General features: G+C 40.0%; 1 protein-coding gene across 2 annotated transcripts in view; it reads right to left on the reverse strand.

Moving 5' to 3' along the window:
* Window positions 1-23157, reverse strand: part of LOC141757863 (mediator of RNA polymerase II transcription subunit 13-like) — a 104416-nt gene that overhangs the window by 33091 nt on the left and 48168 nt on the right. For both annotated transcript variants that reach the window (XM_074618744.1, XM_074618743.1), the window contains exons 3-4: window positions 11860-11944; window positions 5548-5631 (exon numbers count right to left, since the gene is read on the reverse strand). In XM_074618744.1, the coding sequence (XP_074474845.1) occupies window positions 5548-5631; window positions 11860-11944 (169 nt within the window). The remainder of the gene's footprint in view (window positions 1-5547; window positions 5632-11859; window positions 11945-23157) is intronic.

Genomic DNA, 23157 nt, shown 5'->3' on the forward strand with positions numbered 1-23157 from the left:
ACAACTGGTGTTTATAAGCCAGTCCCAGAGTATTTTAGTCAGTCCACCAGTCATTCAATCAGTTATCCATCTGTCTGCCGGTCGGTCGGACAGCTTCCATCTATCCATCAGCCACTCATGATGATCAGCTGGCCCCTGAGTCTTCAGACCATACAACACATCTGGGATCTTACATCATTCACCCATCAACTATTTTAAGGTAATAATCCTTTTTTTGTGATAAACGTAAAAAAAAAAAGAAGCTAACTTTTAACTAACTATCCATAACAAGTATTTATGCAAGCCTTAAAGGCCTTACATTTTAATTCTTGTTAAATCTACCAAACTATTACAGTTTTTCTCGATTGTTTACACACATTTTCTGAAAGCATGCCTCATACTCTCAGAACTCTACACATAAATCAAAAAAAACACACACACAATGGGCAAAACCCCTCAATTCTCCTGCAAAATTAAACTTTACATTCAAAACAATGTAATTTCTTCTCAAAATGGTATTTTGTTTTCAAATGACACACACACACCATCATATGAATAGACATTTATAAGAACCAGTTGAACACTGATGTGCTCAATGTAAAACACTATGATGAATGGAAAACACTTCTTCTCCATTCATCATAATGACTCAGGCCTTTTTTTTGTTCAGTGTTACACTTACTACAGACAGTACTTACATAAGTGTGTTGTAAAATATTTTAGAATATTGTTTTTATACTCAGAATACACAAATACACGGTAACAAATATATTTTATTTTCCCCACAAAAACAATGTAAACAGTGTACATCCCAACCAACACAAAGTTGCACATACAGTGGTCTACATACAAAACAACAGAAGAATTTACTGTATACAGTTACAGGAAAAAAAACAGGAAAAAAAACTATGCTGCATCCTCTCTTCTGTTTCGGTCTGGCCACAGCACCTCATCCACATCACAAGCAATGTTTTCCCTGGCCAAGCAGCGGGGGAAATATCGCTTAGCATGTCAAATCCAGCCATGAAAAGCATCAACTGATTGCTAATTGTTACACTGTGTGACAGGTGTTTGCCCATGTGATGAGTCAGTGTGCATAGTAGGGCAATTGACTTTAGAATTTTGAATGACAGTGTGTTCCTTGTGAAAATGAGATTTTCTTCATGAAAATTGTGCCAAATGCAGAGAATTGTGTGTAGTGTTTTGAAAAAAGTGTGTTTTAGAACTGCAATTTGAGTGTAAAGCAGGAATTGTGCTTGTAGTTTAGCAGAATTGGTTCAGGGGGTTGGTGCATGAGTTACATGTTGTGGTCATTGTGTGTCAAGTACCAGTATTTGTGTGTAAACAATTGAGAAAAACTGTAATGCATTAGCATCGCGTTGCATATGACCTGTTTTGGCAGAAGCACGTGACTTTCTTTCTCTCAGAAGTTTTTTTTAAGCCTTTGAAAGCACCGGGGAAAGATTTAACCAAACATACCAATTATATATTGTTTTTGTTTTTTTTACTCGCTCATTATTCTTGTTGTTTCTTCCCGTCTGTCTGTTTATGATTTAACTTGATTAAATTTAATTTTCTTTCACATTAGGGAGGACTTTGTACAAAACCCCTCTGGCTTCCTTCCTCTCCAGCACATATCCATTTACCATGCCATTTTAATTGTGCAAACAAATAAACAATCTTGGCATCAGTAAAAATATCACACAGGTCTATAATCGGAGATGCGTGCCCGGTAGAGTGTGGGTAAGATGTGGAGCTGGGGTGATAAGTATGTTTTTCATATATATATATTTTTGTTGTTGTTGTTTTGTTTAGCTGGAGATGCTGTGACCTTGTGATGTGGCCTAACACCAAATGTTTGTTGCCTAGGAGATGGCTAATATCTCAATGTCATTGGTCCCCGGGGAGGAAGAGAGGAGAGGAGAGGAGAGGAGGGGAGGGGGAGAAAAGATGAAAGAAGAAGAGAGGAGAGGAAAGAAGAGGAAAGGAGACGAGAAAAGAGGAGAGGAGATGAGAAAAGAGGAGAGGAGAGGAGAGGAGAAAAGAAAAGAGGAGATGAGAACAGAGGAGAGGAGAGGAGAGGAGAGGAGAGGAGAGGAGAGGAGAGGAGAGGAGAGGAGAGGAGAGGAGAGGAGAGGAGAGGAGAGGAGAGGAGAGGAGAGGAGAGGAGAAAAGAAAAGAGGAGATGAGAACAGAGGAGAGGAGAGGAGAAAAGAGGAGAGCACTTGTATTAAAAAAAAGCTCATCCTCAGGTCAGGTAAGGATTTCTGTGATTTTTAAAAAGAGAGCAACTTGTTTCTGTTTGGTGGTCTAGCACCAGAGGACAGCTCTATTACACTATAAAATATGAACATTATTTATGCATGAGTATATGGCCATTAATGCGAATGAAAGCACCTAGATTAACAAATACACTGTGTAGTGTACTTGGCATGCATAGAATTGACTGAACTAATGAGAGAGACAGACCCTAATACATCCATTCAGCCGTCTATAGTGATGATTAATTTACGACCCCCCATCTTCTCTGATCCCCACCTCCCCACCACACACACACCGAGCCTCCTCCCCGCTCTTCCTCTCTCTCTCTGTAACTCTCTCTCTTGCTCCCCTCAGCGTCTGATGCAATCCGTTACCAACCCAGAGTGCTTTCCTCCCATTCAGACACAAAGAGAGCATGAGTGTTGTGCTGAGAGAGGAGGAGGAGGAGGAGGAGGAGGAGGGTGGTTTGGAAGTGTCCTGGATGTGCCAATCCTCGCCGTGCCCCGGGGACACATACGAGATAAACACCAGATAAGCCTGACAAAAGGTGGCGGCGCCAAGGCACAGGAGTTGGCACGGGTAAGGGGGCACGGCATGGCATGTTAGCACCAAAGCGCCCCCTGTTGGGGATAAGAGGCACAGTGTGGGAGTGAAGAAGAGACAAAGGAGCTGGTTACAGCTGAGGCAGGAGGTCAGTGTATGCCTAACTGAGCAATGTTCCCTCATGGCATGAAAACACTGACGGCCAGGGATCTGCAGGGGTCCTCGGGGCTCACACTGTCAATTGTGGGGCAACATTGCTATTCTGGGAACGAGGGATGGTGTGTGTGTATGTGTGGGCATTCAGGACAGCATGTGTGTTTTGCATGTGTGGAGACATGTGGAAAGACAAAAATGCCATGGTTCACTTCATGGGATGCACGCAACACCCGCAGAGTGCAGGCATGAAACGGCGCGGCTATACTGCTGCAGACATCTACATAAGATTTGTATTTGTTTGTGCTCAAGAATGTGTCTCTCTCTCTGTCTCTCCTTTTCAGGATGTTCAATAATTCACAGACAGAACAAGTCAGGAATGGCTCAGCAGGGGGCGTACCAGCTGACAACATATTCATATAGAGCTGTCAAAAAACCAAGAGGAATAACATGATGGACAAAGGAGACACTCGCACATGTAAATCTCTGCACTCAAACACCAAAACGCTGAGCGTAATTTCAGAGAGAGGATTTCAACATATGTTTGTGTGCACGCAGTCTTCACACCTTCCTACTTCCCACACAATTGTTATTTACTGATCCTGCAGTGACTCTCTATCTATACTATTTGGTAGCTTGCAATGTTGGTTTATAATATTGTTTCTCTTCCAAGCAAAGCCTTTTCAAAGGTAACACTTTATATTAAGGATCCGACTTAATAACCTTGACAAGCATTGTTCTCGCTTTAGATCCGGTACATGCAAAACTGTTAATAAGTGCATAATTAACTGTTAATAAATGCGGAATAAAGTATGTATTAATCTTAATAAAGCAACGAAAAGTGGTCAGTAAAGCTTTAAAGCTGCAGCGGGTACAAAATGGAGCAAATATGATTAAAAAAAAGTTATTTTTATAAAACTTTAAGGTTAATCTGAAAAGATCATGTGCCTCTGTGTCCTCCGGTGCTCCTAATGGCATCTACAAGATTTCACAGACCGGAGGAAAACAACCAATCAGAGCCGAGCTCTGATCAAACGGTCAAACTAGGCAGCACTGATCAAATATGAATCAATATTCTGTTACTGTAATGCCTATTTATTACCTCAAATGTTTTCAGAAACATCTTGTAGTGTACTGTTTAGCTGTAAAACTAATTTTACAGCTAAACAGTACAAGATGTTTCTGATGTTTATTTACGTTCTTCAGCAGTCTATGAGCTCTTAACAAGTTTCTTATTAAATGCTTATAAATGTCTTATAATTTAACAATAAACATGTATATAATGCCATTATTAACACTTATAGTTTTATTAACACATATTAATGTTGATAAGCATAATATAAGGACTTATTACCTATTAACTAATGTTTATTACAACACCTTAATGTAAAGTGTTACCCAATGAGGTAATTAATGATCAACTTCCACTTGTCAAACAGGATAACGTACCCACTACATGTGCAGAGAATGTGCATTAGAAATACAATGCGAGAAGTTTGGTGTCCATGTTGAGTGTTAAGTGTAAAGTGCTCATTCGATTCACATCCTTTTCCACTCTCATCAAACCATTCAGCGACCTCTCGTGCCCCGCATGGAAGCACATGCATTCATTATGTTCATTCATTCCGCTTTTTTCCCCTTTAATTTGTCGCCTGTATGTGCAGTATATTTAACCACCAGAGTGCTTTTAGGTACAACAAAAAATTCACAGTCATGTCAGGCTTCCTCTTCGCAGTATTTTTTCCAAAACACTGTGCAACACGAGTGACACGCGCGCTCTCCTGAGATGTCACGCGCCGTGCCTCACTGAGGGACCGCCACCTGCTCTGAGAGCAGCTAAAGTTTGCTACAGCGCATCGCAGCAGACTGCACTCGAGTCAGCAACTTTCCAGAGCGAGAGTTTCCTGTGCATCTCTTAATTTGCACCACATTTGAATGACAATGCAATTTGCGGCTTTCCAGTTCAAAAACCACAAAGTAAATAGAAATAAAAGGATTTTTGTGTCTGCTGCCTCTAAGCGAACAGATTTCTAAAATGAGCAATTTGACAGCTAAGTGGTTTCCTACTTGAATGCTTAGCATTTAAACACCGCTATGTTAGAGATGTAAGGAATGTTTGTTGCATCCTCACCAGCAGAAGAAGCTGAAGTGGGCAGACTAGAAAGGCTGAAGCAACAAGTTGAGCAACTGTCATCACACCCACCCCTCTTTTTTTTTTTTACTATGTTTCAGTTTCTCTGTCTGTCTCCCACATTGCTACACACTTACACAGCGTGACACTGACACACACACACACACACACACACACACAACCACCCTCCCCTCACCCAGAGAGAGCTGCGAGAGCTCGACTCAGCTCGGCTCTCACCTCTCGCCACCACTCACTGTCCTGGTTTTTAATAGTCTCACACCATGAGCCAGCCGCTGGAACATCAAGGAGGGGACAAATACTGAATCACATGAAAGCCATTCACACTGCCTCGCTGTGTCACACACACATGGACTTCTGTGGTGTATATATCTCACAGACTACATGAAACCCCGTGGCACACAGAAACATGCTGAAAAAGTCCAACGATAATATCTCAATGAGGCGTTGAGAGTTCTTACCTGTTGCCCAAAGACTTTTCTTCCAGTTCATGTGGCTTGAAGAACCACTTCCCAATCCTCACAAACCCCTTATCCATCAAACATCTAGAGAATAAAGAGAAGGAGAGAAAGAAAATTATTCATTAGACAAGGAAAAAAGGAGAGGCGGAAAAATGGTTTAACATCTTGTATAATGCACTTCCATAATATGAATCATGTAACGAGTAGTATTCTTGAGAGGCTTAGAGAGGTTTTGTATCAAGTCAATGGTGTGTTTTTTATGCTTCTGGTGGTGTTGTATAGGATTTCATTACATTACAGACTGTTCCTCAGTGACGGCTTCCACAACATCCGGCCTTAGCGTTCAGGTATATGAGTAGAAACTGATTGTGTTTTTATTAGGGCCTGTCGATCGATTAAAATATAACTCAACAAAGTGATTGAGCAGATCTAAGCCACAGACATGAACTGTTTCAATGTGTAACATGACCTGTCTATGCATTTCTTTTTACTAACTGCTTGTCTGTTTTGTTTTGTTTTGTTGTTGTTGTTTCCTGTGTTTGGACAAAGACACATTTCCACCCTGGTGAACAATAAAGATTTATTTTATAGCATTTTTAATTGCAATTAATCGCATTATTGCCCATAGTTAATCGCGATTAATCACAAATTAATCAATTTTTTATATCTGTTCAAAATGCATCTTAAAGGGAGATTTGTCAAGTATTTAATACTCTTATCAACAAGGGAGTGTGCAAATATGCTGCTTTATGCAAATGTATGTATATATTTATTACTGGAAATCAATTAACAACACAAAACAATGACAAATATTGTACAGAAACCCTCACAGGTACTGCATTTAGCATAAAAAATATGCTCAAATCATAACATGGCAAACTGCAGCCCAACAGGCAACAACAGCTGTCAGTGTGTCAGTGTGCTCACTTGACTATGACTTGCCCCCAAACTGCATGTGATTATCATAAAGTGGGCATGTCTGTAAAGGGGAGACTCGTGGGTACCCATAGAACCCATTTACATTCACATATCTTGGGGTCAGAGGTCAAGGGACCCCTTTGAAAATGGCCATGCCAGTTTTTCCTCAAAAAAATGTAGTCTAAGTTTGGAGCGTTATTTAACCTCCTTCACAATAAGCTAGTATGACATGGTTGGTACCAATGGATTCCTTAGGTTTTTAGTTTCATATGATGCCAGTATATTCACTCTATCTTTAAAACAAGTCTTTTAACAACCTAAAATTTGCATGTTGTATAAATGCGTTAAAGAAATTAGTGGCGTTAACGCAGTATTATCATGTTAACTTTGACAGCTCTATTTTTTATAATAAGTTGACTTTGCATAACTTTAATCATTGTTTTAAATCTTTCCATCTAGCGCAAAAAAATAAGCCTATACTACTTCTACTACTACAACAGACAATAAAACAGCTTCCAGCTTTTCTTGTGTATTTCAGCTCTTAGCTTCTTTAGGTTATGCGGTTCAGCTTCCAACTCTGACAGTTTTACATTTCAACTCCCAGATTTTTCAGCTGTGCAATGCAATGCATTTGAGCTTTAACAGTTTTTAGACAAGTCATTTCACATTTCTGCATTTTCAGCAATGCTTTGCCTTTTATTTTAGTGTTCAGCATTCACATGCAGGAAATGCATTTTCTTAGGACTACAACTAACAATTTTTTCACTGTCGATTAATCTCTTGATTATTTTCTGATTAATCGATTAGTTGTTTGGTTTATAAAATGACAGAATATGGTGAAAAATGTTGATCAGTGTTTCCCAAAGCCCAAGATGACGTCCTCAAATGTCTTGTTTTATCCACAACTCAAAGGTATTCAGTTTACTCTCATAGAGGAGTAAAGAAACCAGAAAATATTCACATTTAAGAAGCTGGAATCAGAGAATTTTGACTTTTTTCCCCCCTAAAAATTACTCAAACCGATTATCAAAATAGTCAGCGGTTAATTTAATAGTTGACAACTTCTCGATAAATCGCTGCAGCTCTACATTTTATAGTTTTACATAAACTGCAGCAGGGGGCCGTCCCTCAGCAACATCTGAGCAGTGTTCGAGATGTGCAGTTTAAGCGTACAGGAAAAGGAAAAGGTAATCTTCTGCTAATCTGCTTTCCCCCCTGAAAGTGGTGTGCACTTTTACACATAGCTTTCCAAAAACCCTTTCCTTTTTGATCACATCAAACGGTTCAGTCATCATGCTCCCTATTTGGCTATCCCACCATCTGTGCACTTCTTCACCTCGTGTCGGCCTCCTTTCAGAGACAAACCTCAGCGCTTTCGCAACTTTGACTCGTCTCTGTGTGCAGGTGCCAGTGAATTCCCTGCTGGATCCTCTGACCCCGGTCAAGGAATTACAAAATGATTTTATGGACTCCTCTGCACTCAGCCAGGCTGAGCTATCCAAAGCTTTCAGCCTCCAGCTCTACCATCTTTGGTACAGTCTTATCGACCCCAAACAATTCATTTTAGAATAACATTAACACAGAAACTGTGTTTATAGTAGATTGGTTACATCATGGCCGATACCAGACCGCTTAATAAGGTCAGTATTGGCCCCGATACCAATGTGGTGTATCGGATCAGTGCATCCCTGTGCACGGTCACTTCACTGGAGCCCTTACAAAAAATACACTGTAAAAGAGTAAAGCATTATATCCATGGAGCAACTAATGTGAGTAAATGCTGAAGCTAATGCTGAAAAGCCTCCAGATACAGCTCCTTCAAATGCTGGCTCAAAAAGAAGGCTCATACTCAAGAGCCATACTCTTGATGATAATGAAGCCAATAGGATACACCCAACTTAGGCTCTTAACATTAGGCTCTAAACCCTTTAAAAACAGACCTCCTGCCAGAAGGCCGCGGGAGATCGTTGTTTGAACGATCCTTTTTAAATCGATCTAAAATGAATACCATAATAGCTAGAGCATTCACTCTTTTTGCAGCAGAAAGTTAAAGCTTCTGTCTTTCCTGTGTTCATGTTGTACGCTCATGATGACATCATCACAATACATGAGGTGCAGAACATAAACGCTTTTGCACTCGATCTGCTCATAAAAAATTTGCATAAATCCAAATCTTTGTTTCTCCAATTCTCTAAAACTCCGAAAACTGTAGAAATATTTTGGATCAAAATGTTCTTTTTATTTATGACAATACTTGTATCAACTATTATGGTTATTATTTATCTTAGGTTATACAGATTTTAGAGATATGAAGCATTTTAAGATACTCCAAGAAATGACATCACAATAAGCAAAAATAACGTAGTCACTGGCGGACCATTTCTATTGCAGAGTTCAAAGAGTTAAAAAGCCAATTTTGCTTCTTCTACGCCGGCATGTCTAGTTATGTATACTCATCTATCAAAGTGAATATTAAGTTTTTAACCTGAATGTGTTGACATATTATCACCATATAAAGTTGAGATGACGGACACGTCAGCAAACAACTGCCTGTTTACTTATCCAGCAGACACAGAGCAACATTTGCATCCATCTCGAGTTTTCCTTTATACCTCTGTTTTTGGTTTCTACCGACTCCTGAGGGAAATACACTATCTGTCTGTTTCGCTGTTAAATGCTCGACTGTTCACCAGCAACTTTGTCTGTAGTGTGTGGTGGGTTTGTCAGCTGAGTGTGTGGGGGGAAATGAAGCTGATAAGAGCAGTTACACTGAAACAAAACAGTAGAGTTGTTTGCCATAAAACCAAGACAAGGAGCTGAATGACACCGACATACTCTGCAGAGTAGGGTGAGAATGAAGAGGAGTTGGGGGTGGGAGTGGCCTCCAGTACATTACATTCAGTGTTAACGAACAGTAGTAGTAATAATAGTATTATTCTTTCCTGCAGACTTGGCAAAACGCTTAGTTTGGATTTCGTAAGGCAGCAATGATTCACAGGTATTTCCCTTCCCACACGCCTGCGATAACGTTTTTTGCTTTTTTGTCTGGATGTTCACCAGGTCCCGGGACACCGGGCTCCATGTCAGCAATGGATGGTTTAATTTCCCACCGTAAATGTTTTAATTCAACAACGTCGTAGCTATGCATTGCCGCTATGCGTAGTTGTTTATCAATTTGCGGCACTACTATGCACAGCTTTAAAAAAACAAAAAAACAACACAACAGCCATAATTCATTTGGGCTAACAGTGCCTGTCTGTGGGCAACACCAAAATAATGTTTCACAACAATCAGTGTTGAATTTATTATTAATACTCTGCCGCAGAGCGTAGGGGAACTGCACAGTTGGGAGATAATTCTCTGTGAATTTGCCACTATGAACTCCTTTCACATTACACATCATCTAACCCATTGTTAGTATAAAAATATTGATAAGAGCACATTTGAAGAGAAATATGTTTGGGAACATGTGTGTTTGATTGACAGGTGTCTCAAGCTATCACACTTGATTGATCTGTTCATTTTCTGGCCACGGTAACTGTCAAAAATTGAGTCGAACTGCAGCTTTCAGCACACTTATTGGCCTAACCTATCGGCAAAGTAATACCCTTGTTTTTCTCCCATCTAATTATATCTTATAGTGTGGCAAGTGTATAGAGTTAAAGGTAATTTTACTGATTTATATCTCTTGTTTGCGTCCCAATTCAAACTCCAAATGGGAAACAAGCACGACTTTAGTCTTTCATATAAACCTCCGCATTGAGTAAAGCGTTGAGGATAATTTATTTTTTATTCCAATCTTTTACTGAAAATGTCAAAAATAATGAATGTCAATAGGAAGTCTTGTCTGTGGAGCTTCGACTGACGAATTCAACACAAGTTTGGACATAAAGTTTGACTCATTGTACTTTGTAATGTAGTTCTTAACATTAGTGTTTTGTAAGTGTTATTTTTCTCTGCTTGTTTTATCGAAAAATTCACAATTGCTTTATTAGTAATGTTTGATTAAGACTCTGTTAATTCAAATAATAAAATAATAATAACAATAATAATAATACAGTCAGCGACAGAGGTGAATTTTGTCTGTGCAATATGAAAGAGAAAGTGGAAATGATCCGTCCGGTGTTGAAATAGTGAGCTATAAAAGGAGTTAGCTTCAAGGTAATAGGAAGGTTAATTCAACCTGCCCCCTATGATGATCACTGATGCTTAACTTAATAGAGAGCAAATATGTGCTGCTTCATTTAACAGATGGCTCTGACTCAGAAAGGAGAGCTTTGGGTACTTGAGCAAGTGATTCAGCGCTCAGATTATAATTTCATTAAGGTGAAGCTGCTGGAAGAAAAACTGAAACTGTCGATCAACGCGACACAAAGTTCTATTGATCGGTGGTTTTTGTTTCCTAATTCAAGAAGTCATTCTTGTTCATTTAAGAGAAAGAAATTACATTTAGAGTGCTAATTTCATTTACTGAGTATGTTAAAGAAAATGTTGAATATTTATGTTAATTATACTATTTATAAAGTACAGAAAATGTAATAAATAATTATTTTAACTTCCTTATTTAGCATGTATGAGCTCTATATAAACACTATAGCCCTAAAAACTTTAATAAATGGTGTGTACCACCATAGTATGCAGCTGTATGCAGATGTAAGGACATTTTAAGTGTTTATTAATGTCAACAATTATAATTACAATGCATGTTTGATATAATTGCAACTGTATTTTCTTATATTGTCACTCAGTATCTGTTTATACACCAGCCTCCACTTTGTGGGGTGTCCACAGGAGGAGTTATGACAAATATAAAATAATAAACACTTATATCTGCTTACAACTACATTATATTGAGTTTTATAGAGCTGCGGTGATTAATCGATTAGTTGTCAACTATTAAATTAATCGCCAGCTATTTTGATAATCGATTCGAGTAATTTATTTCAGAAAAAAAGGTCAGATTTCTCTGATTTCAGCTTCTTAAATGTTAATATGTTCTGGTTTCTTTACTCCTCTATGACAGTAAACTGAACATCTTTGAGTTGTGGACAAAACAAGACACTTGAGGACGTCATCTTGGGCTTTGGGAAACACTGATCGACACTTTTCACCATTTTATAGACCAAACAACTAATCAATTAATCGAGAAAATAATCAATAAATTAATCAACAATGAAAATAATCGTTAGTTGCAGCCCTAGTGTTACAAACTATAATTATATGCTGCTTATAAATGTTAAATGTAGGGTCACTTTGCAGTAACAAATTGTGCAAAAACTTCATAATGCTGCAAGTTATACACTTGATAAAATATATGTCATGCAACATGTTTTCATATTCTATCTACAACGTTCAGCAGCTTCTCGCTGTGCAGCTAATGAGGTGCTTCCTTACCTTTCCAGCAGGTTGTGAATGGCCTTGAACAGGAGGGTCCTGCACTCGTAGGACAGCCCGCACTCCCACAGACCCTCCTCAGCCACTGAAAGACAGGGAGAGAAAATAACCACCAAAATTATAAATCTCGCTATTTTTATTATCTGGATAATAAAAGAAAAGTAATGATATTTTGTGTGACGGCGAAACATCTGCGAGCACCAGCTTGAGGATAATAAACAACACATGATTCAGCGTTTAACTGCATGTGTTTATGGCCCACTCTGTCAAAACATGCTGCATGTGCTGATGAGAAAACCTGCACATCATATCTGAAATTACACTGAAGATGAAGTTGTGTGTGTGTGTGTGTGTGTGTGTGTGTGTGTGTGTGTGTGTGTGTGTGTGTGTGTGTGTGTGTGTGTGTGTGTGTGTGTGTGTGTAGAGAGAGGGTGCTTGGCTGTACAGCTGTCGGGTTGGCTGCGGCGACAGCCCAGTCGAACCCCATGCAGTTGTCAACAGCAGTTAGCTGGCGAGTGAGAGTATGTGCAGCAGGATGACACACATGCTTGCGTGCTCAGGTTCGTACATGCACACCGAGTTTGAACTCAACCCGTTTTGTTTTTTTTGCTGTGAAATTGAAGCAGCTGAAGACAAAACGTGGTCAAAATCAGCTGCCTCTGTGTTCAGCGGCCAGTTCACATGTGTCAAATGTGTTGCGAACAATTGAGCGCCCTCCTGATTTCTTTAACCCCCACCGACCTTACGCCGACACCAACCCCCATTGCCATCCTCCCAAAAAGAACACACTAACATACACACACACACACACACACACACAGTTGCCGGTTAACAGTGTTTCTCTTTGTTCTTTGCCATATACCTGCAGGGCTCCTGGAAGAACTGGAGGATTGTGGGTGGGTGTTGTGTTTGCTTATAGGGTGGTGGCAAACAAACCAAGCATCACAGAAATACACAAGAAAAAAAAAAGGCAATGAGAGACAGAAGCAGAGGCAGATCGCCTGGGGGATGGGTGGCAGAAACCCCAGTAGAGGTTTCTCTTTCCTCCTCTTTCTTTTCCCTCTTTTTTTTTGTGTGTGTGTGTGTGTGTGTGTATTCCTTTCTCTGTTGCTTTGTTGATATTTCGCTCCTGTTTTTTTTCTTCTTCTTCTTCTTCTTCATACCAGAGTGAATGAAATTTCCTTACTCGCCAGAATTACCCTGTAACCATGGAAACGCTGGCGGTGAGAACATGGCGCCCTGGCATTCAATTTCAACACTGGTCCCTCCCGCCCCTCACCCTCCTCCTTCTCCTCCTTCCTCTGTTCTATTGCTTCCAACACCCCTCCACCACCCCCACCTTCCTCCCCCCCCCCCCCCCTCCCTCCCCACCCGCCCACCCCTCATTTACTCCTGCTTCAGGGCTCAGACAGGAAGCTCGCTCTAGCCAGAAAGATAGAGCGAGCACCACGAGCAGAATGCCAAGTCTCCAGCAAATCCAGCTCATTAGCTCTCACTGTCTCTACATCTCTCCCTCCCTCTTCAACACCCCCCCCCCCCCCCAACTTTTTTTTTCTTCTTCCCCCACTCTGCCAATCCTCCCACAACCCATCTTCATTTACTCTCGTCATGACCGGCTCCACTGCAGGCTCTTGACCCCCCTATAACTCCCGAAACTGTCACAAACCCCTCGCATCCTCCCACCCGTAAGTCAACAAATCTGAACCACGCACCCCAGAGAAATGGACTTAAATGTAACTTTTCCACCCTAATTCCTGCATGAGATATGGAGCTCCTACACGAGCAGGTACAATGTGTTTTACAAATCCCAACAGCGGTAGCGGCACATGCTTAGATGCCTGAGAAAACATGCAATCCACATTAGACGCTCCTGTTTATATTGTAGCTGTCAGAGAGCCAGCTCACTGCACCATATCAACACACGGTGTGACAAATCACTCTCGCAAGCAAACAAGGTCAGGCATCCGCACGCGCATGCATACGCAACCTTTATACACAAAATTATAAATATAGAAAATGGAGTGTGAAATAAAACAATTATCGGATACATTAAAGAGTGATGTTCTGTAGGGAGCGCGTGAGGCGGAAACACCATGAAACTGTCATTTCATCAACAGTCAGTCCACCATGTTTAGAGTTTTTACTGCCTGTTAATCAGAGGAAGAACACAGATGGCCCAGGGGAAAAGTGCGCTGTAGACACTAAATGCACAGCTAAGTGCAATAGGGCTTTAAAGCATCGTGATCCATCATTCATCAGAGTCTGAGCTACAGTAAAGGGAACTGCATCATGCTTGAAAGATCTTAAAGGGACTGGATGTAATCAGCCTCAATTTGATTAAACTGAAAGCTCATCATTTTTTTTGTTTTTTACTGATTTTCACTGATAAAAAGCTAGCTTTTTAAAAGAAGCAGATTCATTAAAAAAGAAAAAGATTTTCACCCAGATTTGAAGCCAAAAGCATATGAAAAATGATGAAAAAATTGGGAGAAAACACAAATGATTATGCACCAAACCAGTAAGTAAAAATATATATTTTATGAATAATAATAATAATAATAATAATAAGGCTCTACAGGTCGATTTCGTAAGACATGGCAGCCATTTCTGATATATATGAAATCCCTAAAACTGTGTACTCTTCCGCAACTGATTCTCATTCAAATAAAATTACAATATAGATTGGCTATAGACTAACATGTACCTCTACTTGTCTGTGTGACTATGTGTTTATGTATATATTATCTTTTTTTGCTGATTGATTATGTATGTTTGGAAATATATATATACATGAATATATATAATAAATAATAAATAATAATAATAATAACAACAACAGTTAAGCAACAGTGTGTGTTGCAAATAATAAATAAATATTTAAAAAAATTTAATTTAATAAATATTAAAATTAAATTTTTACCCCCTTTTTGTATTATTGATTTATTTTATTGATTTTCACCAAAATAAACTCTAATAAATCTACTGAATCTTTAAAATTACGAGCCCTAATTAAACTGTAAAATGTCTAATGTGAACCGATTTGACATTTATAACCCTAAAATAAAACTCCACCGATAAAAATGTCTGGGGCTGATGTGGCAAAAAATAATTGAAATAGTTTGCTGCAGTTTATTCGAAACGGTCCAAAAACGGTGTATGTACATACATGAATGGTCACAGTGTGTTTGTGCCCGTGCAGATCTATGAACATATCAGTGTGAGAGCAACATCTGGCATCAACATTGTCATTGCCGTTATGAACGTGTTCATCTTAATGCATGCAGCGTGTGTGAGAATTGGGTCCCAAAGTGCCTTATAGAGCACATGCAAGCTCTGGGCCTGACTTTGCATGTATGTGTGTGTGTGTGTGTGTGTGTGTGTGTGTGTGTGTGTGAGTGAGTGAGTGCTATATAAAGTATATATGTGTATGTGTACAGTGAGGTAACGTCCTCACAAATGCATGTTTATTTCACCCAACCTTCCTCCCCCCCATCCCCGTGCCAACCCAAACACAAACAAGCAGTGATGGAACTGGGTCGCCACTACCACTCTCTATAGTTCCACCTCTCTTTCTTTCTCTCTATCTAATGCTATCTTTCCATCTCACTCTTGTTTTGTCCCTCTCTCGTTTCCCAGTGTGTTCAACTCTTCTTCTTTCGCGTCCCCCCCTGACTGTGTTGGTCTCACACCACTAGAGGGAGTGACCACTCACCACTACAACACCGTGCTAACAAACACAAAGCTGGTATTGATCCGAGGGGGGGGGGAAGGCGGGATTTGAGGTGTGACAACGCTCTTGTCTCGAACACGATGACCCCTCTCCACACATTTCCTTCCTCTCTCTCTCTCTATCTCTCTCTCTCTCTCTCTCTCTCCCTCATTCATTCATTTGTCTTGGATCAATAGCACCAGCAGTATTGGCGTCCAGTGGTGTCTCTGCAGTGTGCAGACTATGAGCTCATGGGCGATACGTGTGTGTGTATGTGACATTGTCTGTATGTGTGTGTGATTTCACACAAACCTCAATGCCACTTTACTAATTAGCTGCCCTGCTGCATGTCTGAGCATCTCTGTTTGCTGTGTGTGTGTGTGTGTGTGTGTGTGTGTATGGGTATGTAATGCATGTAGTGCTGCTGGTGCATAGCAACCTGCCTTAGTATGCTTACGTTTTTACTAATAAGAGAGAGAGAGAGAGAGAGAGAGAGAGAGAGAGAGAGAGAGAGATGACAAGGCTGCACAGATGGACAGGGAGAGAGGGGTGAGGATGATGATAATAATAATGATTAGTCTGTGGAAGTGGGCGATAAGGGCAAAATTAATACTGAATCATCAGAACATTATCTCAATATCACATCTTCTAGGAGAGGGAATCACCAGACGCCTGCACGATACGACATTATCGCGATACTTATTAAGTCACGATACAATCTTTTAAACATTTTGTGATATGTAGAGTATTACGATAATATATATTGTGATTTATTACTTTTTTCGACTGCAAATTATGCCGTTTCTCAACATCTGTTTTATATAATAAGATACAGTTTTCACTCTATATCATCTCACTTTAATCATTTTTATTGCAGCAAAATGTGATTGTCAGTCAAGCAGACAGACTGACCAGAACTGTCATAAAAACATAAATGTTGCATCGGGCACCTGACAAACTGAACCGTTTGTATCAGAGTCGACATTATATTTGCAATATTAATAGTTTATATAATAAAAGATCGATACATGACGTCTGTGTATCCATGCAATATTGCCAATTACAAGGCCATAAAAAGCTGACTGTTTCAAAAACAGAGAGCAGGCCAGTGAGCTTTAAATCAGCACAAAGAAAAATCATGTTTAAGTCATCAATATTGATTAACAAGGCTATCGTACACCGCAGGTTTTCAATTTGGATTTAATGTTACAGTTCACTACATGTCAATCCCTCCTTCCTTCCCTCCATTGTTATTACTTGGCGATTCTGATTTTTTTTTTTTGCATCTTTTGACTCCGTCGCATTCCCCACATAAAGGGGAAATTCCCACCAAGGGCAGGTATCGGTGTGATAAACCGACTAACAGGGCCAATTTCCCACATAACACTCACATGGACGTCAGAATAACACAAAGAAAAGTGTGCGGGGAGAACCGAGGAGCCCAGAGGAGATTACTTACAGCAGTTCACTGTCTTTGTGCTGGCTGTTAATATGGCAATAATATGCCGTATTATCCTGGCACCGAGCCACAGTTAATGCAGCTCGGCCAGCTGAGCTACAAACAGAACATGGATATATTCTAAATTCATTCATGTAGAGAAAAGGGAACAAAACACATTGACAGTACGACCCGGTTTCCACTGCAGGAAGTTATTCAGGGACTTTACTCCATTTCCACTTACTGTAACAAATCTGCTTTCAATTTAGTTTTTTTTGGCTGTAGTTCTAGTTTGAAATGAGGCAAACATTGTTGAACAGTTCCCGTAGATCACATACTTTTAAGTTCATCAGTTCATGAATCTTTTTCGGTGGAAAGGGCATTCTTTTTTGGCCACAAGACGCTTTGGTGAAAGTTCAGCGGGAAAGATCTTCCTGTCATTCACCATTTCTTACATCAGCGTATCCGTCTGTGCTCCTTTAGCCAACTCATTATGGGATGCTGCTCTTAAAATATCATTGTTGTTCAGGAGCCGTCACCGTCTACAAATGGACCATTCGGCTAATAGACTTTGAGCATCACCTTCTGAAGCCATGCTGGTACAAGTGCAGTCAAGAGAGCCCGCTGACCTGAGCTACAGCCGACCAGTTACATCCTACCACGGGTATAAAATAAACAGATTTTTCTCATGTTAGACACAACTTCCACTGTTGATTAAATCCAAACTGTAACAGCCCTGTTTATTATCTTCTGGGGTGAAGCAAGGCCCCATTACTCCATAATTGCTACCATAACTGAATGCTTCAACGTCTGTGTCGAAAAATAAGTTGTGTCATCAGACATACAGAACATTTCCATGGAACTTACGCGCAGTCTCCGTCCAGACATTAGCCAAACTAATTATTGAACGATTATGAGATCAAAGCAGCTTGTACTTTAAAAGCTATGCAATTTGTTCAACTTTGACAATTTCTGTTAAACATCAACTTGAAACAGCATGAGTGTCTGACTGCGTGGAGCTGTGTAGATCAGCAGCTGTGGAGTTTAGGTAGAAAGTTAACCTGCAAACTACTGTGTTTCTGTGTTAAACGGTCAATGTATTCTCATACAACATACAAAAATATGATTTCTTACGAAAAGTTATTGTTAATTTTTTGTGTTTTCCTGCGAATGTCCAGCAACACGTGACGCACGTCTCAATTTCCACTCCTGTCTTTTCAAAACAAAACTACTTGGATAGGTTTAGTAAAAGATCGACTTAGTTCGGTTTAGGCAAACAAAACTTCTTAGGTTTAGGAAAAGATTGACTTAGTTAGGATTAGGCAACAAAACTATTTAGTTAGGTTTAGTAAAAGATTGACTTAGTTAGGATTAGGCAACAAAACTACTTAGGTTTAGTAAAAGATGGACTTAGTTTGGTTTAGGCAACAAAACTACTTAGGTTTAGGAAAATATGAACTTAGTTCGGTTTAGGCGACAAAGCTACTTAGTTAGGTTTAGGAAAAGATCATGATTTGGGTTAAAATAACTCCAGAAGAGGCGTAACTTAATTATGGAAGTTTTGTGACAAAAACTACTTAATAAGGTTAAGTAAAAGATCAACTTAGTTCAGTTTAGGCAATAAAACTACTTGGCTAGGTTTAGAAAAAGATCGACTTGGTTAGGTTTAGGCAACAAAACTACTAGGAAAAGATCATGGTTTAGGTTAAAATAATACTGGAAGTGGCGTAACTTAAGTACAGAAGTTATGTGACGAAATATCTAATAAATATCTAATAAAAAGATATCAACATTGACTTCTGGTTTCAGATGGGATATGAACACCTGTCTCCTGGGTGAAAGTCCAGTGTTTCCTGACCAACCCATCCACCCTGACCTCCTCCCTATGCAGCGTTTGTCACTATTTATTCTTCCTGGTTCACTATTATGTGGATTACATACAAATTGATTTCGTGGGATATAAAAGAATTACGGTGCATTACTTTTTGTAGGTATATAGCTACGAGCGGTGTATGAGAACAGCCTGAAAGGGTTGAGAACTAGCAGCTCTACAGGCGGCCTGTTATTGCTCCTGTGTTTTTCTGCTTTCAGTCACATGAGCTTCAAGCTGGCTGCTGTGAAAAATTATGAAAGAACAAGTTACAGGATCAGGTGAGGTCAACTAACCATCGAGTAGCATCTGACAGCAGTAGCATAAGGATATGGCGCCTCACTGTGCCTTTTATCCATCGGTATGTAAATACTGTGTATTTGTACAACCCACCATTGACCATACTGTTTGAATTGTGCATACTGATGTGTATGCTCAACCATGTCCGTGCAGAGTCTCCACTGCCTTACTGTAAGCTTCACACATACAGTACTGTACATAATATGTTCTCAACGAAAGAGGGTATTTAATATGCTTGTTGGATTTATAATGCATCAAATGTAATAGGCTCTGAGATGGAAGGTTACAAAGGGACATATTTTCTTTCTTGCTTTATTTCTAACTGCTCTTCTGATCATTAAACAGCAAACACCCCTGTCCATTTGACAGTCACCCACATGCTCTAGTGACATAATTTCCTAAACTTCTCAGCGACACCTGCCGACTCAACACAACAGCCCTGCCTCTAAACACACCGCCACCACTTTGCAGAATCCAGAGGGCAGTTACCGGGAAACTCTGCAGGCTTTCGAATTAAACTGATTACAAATCTTTACAACCTTTTAAACTGGAAGACGCACAATGACTCACACTGCCTTTTATTTCAACCTGGACACAGACTGGATTTACAGCTTCTGGTAAAAGTCAGAAATGTTGACAGTAAAATCCAGTTAGTCCTCCCTCAGGTGCAGGCATACAAACCTGGCTCTCTTATCCATTCATCTCACCTAATGATGGTAAATCAGGGGATCTGCGTAGATACAACCTGCACCCTCACATTTTAAATCCAAAGTATGTAACACAAATGCATTCAAACGGCCCCGACGGAGCTGACCATGGATGTATAAAGAGAACAGAGCTGACGGGAGAGCTAAAGACAGACTTGGTTAAGTCAGTGTAAGTACACACGTGTGACTACGTCCGGTTTTCAAAAATAGGCTGTTAACAAAGGATATATATAGAATACATATATGAAAATAAGATTGATTGGATTATATTCACCAGAAGTATAAAGTAGTACATGTCCCTTATAAATTAAAAAGAAGATACCACTAATTTGTGAGGAAAATTTGTACAGAAAACTTATCAATTTCAAAGTAAAAGTCCCACATTTGTACCCTGAAATAGCTACATTTCTGAATGCTTGTGGTGCAATGAAAACACATTGCTCCATAATTCCTGACAATGACTGATATATTTGACTTCAGGACATCTCTGACTACAAACATGCTGAAAATCTAAATTGTTACTGTATTAATTTAGATATTTTCCAAAGTAAAAGTCCTTTGAAGTGTATGATTCAACTTTTTCCCATGATCTATGGTGTTAAAAAAGTTAAAAATCGCAATACATATCAAATCTGCACCCTAGTATCGTGATAGTATTTGGAGATTAAGCATATCGTCCCAGCCCTAACAATTACAGAGAGGAGCCCGCATGCACAAACATACTACATGCATTCTATCATGAGTACGTACTGTATATGTAATAGCAATAAGTTAAATACACACATGGCAGGCACTGAGACCCAGAAAGCCCAGAAAGACGGACAGAACGAGGAGCAGTGACAGCGAGGAGGAGGAGGAGGAGGAGGAGGAGGCTCAGAGCGAGTGAAGGGATGAGGGGAAAGTCTGGAATCAATTAGGTGACTGAGCTGGAGTTGCTCGCATAGTTGTGGGAGTGAGTCAGGCAGAGAGGCAGGAGAAGGGACCAGGGTGTGAATGTTGTGCCATGAGCGAATGTATTCATATAAACACACTAGCACACAAAAACAACTGTATATGCCCGCTATTTGAGTGTTTGGTGACATTTCCTGTTTGAGTATTGGATCAATCCTATTGCTTTTTGATCATCCCCCCCCACCACCGACAGACCGCTCGGACCAGAGGAGTCAAGTTGCAGCCAGAAAAGCCCCACCTCTCCCGAGCTGAGGTCAAAGTGCAGGGTAAGAACGGGTGGCTGGCACCGACCCAGGCCATGTCTACACACAGCGGCTCCTCTCAATATTCCCTTACACAACTTCCCCTCGTCACTTCACAGAATTCACAGCGCTTTTGTTTCGTATCGCTGGCTCTGACGACGGGGGAATTTGACTTGAATGAGAGAGAAAAAAGAGGAACTTTGCAAGCACATGTTGTAGAAAGCTTACATCTCGCCGGTTTGCAGAACAAAAATCTGAATTTGCAGACGTAACAATATGCACAGAATATAATCATGTCACAACTTAAAGTCGCACTGATTCACACGGGTTCTGATATTATTGCTCCACAGCATGTCACACAATGCTGCCAGCGATGACCTGGTGTGAATACTAGCAGCCTAAAGCATCTCTGCTGCTGGCACACATACGGCATACTGATGAGAAGAGATGCAACATAAAGTGAGTGCTATACTGTATGTGTTGTCTGCTTGTGTCAAATAGCAAGATTAACAGGAGATTGAACAGAAAGTATACACAAAGAGGCAGAAAGATGGAGGTATAAAGTGACTAGGTGTAATTCTCAGAAGAGTCAGCCTCTCCGTGTGCAAACAGGGATCTATTTCACAGACGAAGTGGCACATTTTGCAACCTCAAAAGGGAGGCAATCATCACCGGGCATGCAGGAAATAAAGAGGAAAAAACAACAACGAAGAAACACTAAATGCATCATGTTCACACAAGAAAACACCAGCTGCTTACAGCTCAAGCCAACAAGACAGGCAGCAGATATCACTATGTTCACATTCAATATGTGCTGTTCCAATTGTTAGAGATTAAAAACTTTCTTTCTGTACTTTTGTCAGCTTTTCATTTATTTTTAATTTGGTAAACAGAAACCACACATAAGCTCCTTAATGTATTTAGTTAGCATCTCCCCACTCAGTCCGGTGCTACTGATTTGGAGTGATACTCTGTGTGATTCATTAGTAAAAGCATGTTGACAGTGTCGTTAATAATTTACGGGATATTTACCGTATTAATGCAGAGGCAATGGTGTAATTAGGGTGAGTGGAGAGGATCTAGCCGGGGCTATGATACCGACATCATGAGCAAAATGAGATTACTCTCTGATATAACCTACTATAAAAATGTGTGTGAATGTGTGTTTAGAGGTTTGGAGTACATGGAGAGAGGGGGATAGTTGGTGTGAAAGAGAAGGGAAAACAGAAATAGAAACAATGGAGGACAAAAATAGAACAAAGAATGAAGAAAAAAGGTCATGACAGAAAAGGTATGGAAATAAAAATGGGCCCTGTATGATGCTGACAGTGAGAAAAAGGAGTGTGTTGGTGCGTGTGCGTGTGTGCCCCGACAGACAATCAAAAACTGTGCAGAGAAAAGCCAACAGAATTATCCTACAACCTTACATAATGTGACAGTCACTTAGCTCATTCAATCCAGCACAAACCACACACAAATCTTTTGATGCTTGGGATGCTGCGGATGGATGGATGCTAAGTGCCAAGTGTTTTCCCATAAGTCACTGGGAAATAAATAAATGAATGGGGGACGTGGTGTCTGAGCTGTTTTGCACACATTGTCGAGAAAACACATTTTGTCTCTGCGGCCTCACGTGATCACAACCGGCCTCTTGGATTTCAGCGCCGAATTAAAAGTAAAAATAGATCAAATTAACTCTGTAAGCATCAATTTCTCTGCTGAACAAGATTGAATTAATATTGATCAAGACAGCAAAAAAAGCTTATTTCCCAAAATGTTAGAGTATTCCTTTAAGTCCTTTAAGATGTGCAGGTGTTTGTCTGAATCTCAACTGTTATGGATTTATTTGCTGACCATGTCATCTTTAACCAATAAGATAGTATAAGGAATGTGTATTCCTCTCACATTTTTTGAGTTTTATGGCTCTCAAACGGCATTATGAATTCATCATCTCATCCCGATTTTGCTTCGGCAGTCTGCTGTTTCCTCTCAGAATTAATCCGGCTCAGTTTGTCTGAATCCACAGGAAGTAACAGCAACTGTTTATTTCTGTTTACATAGCTGAGTGTGGTGAGGATGAC

This window comes from Sebastes fasciatus, chromosome 19 (assembly GCF_043250625.1).
Source record: "Sebastes fasciatus isolate fSebFas1 chromosome 19, fSebFas1.pri, whole genome shotgun sequence".
In the NCBI taxonomy this organism is placed as follows: domain Eukaryota; kingdom Metazoa; phylum Chordata; class Actinopteri; order Perciformes; family Sebastidae; genus Sebastes; species Sebastes fasciatus.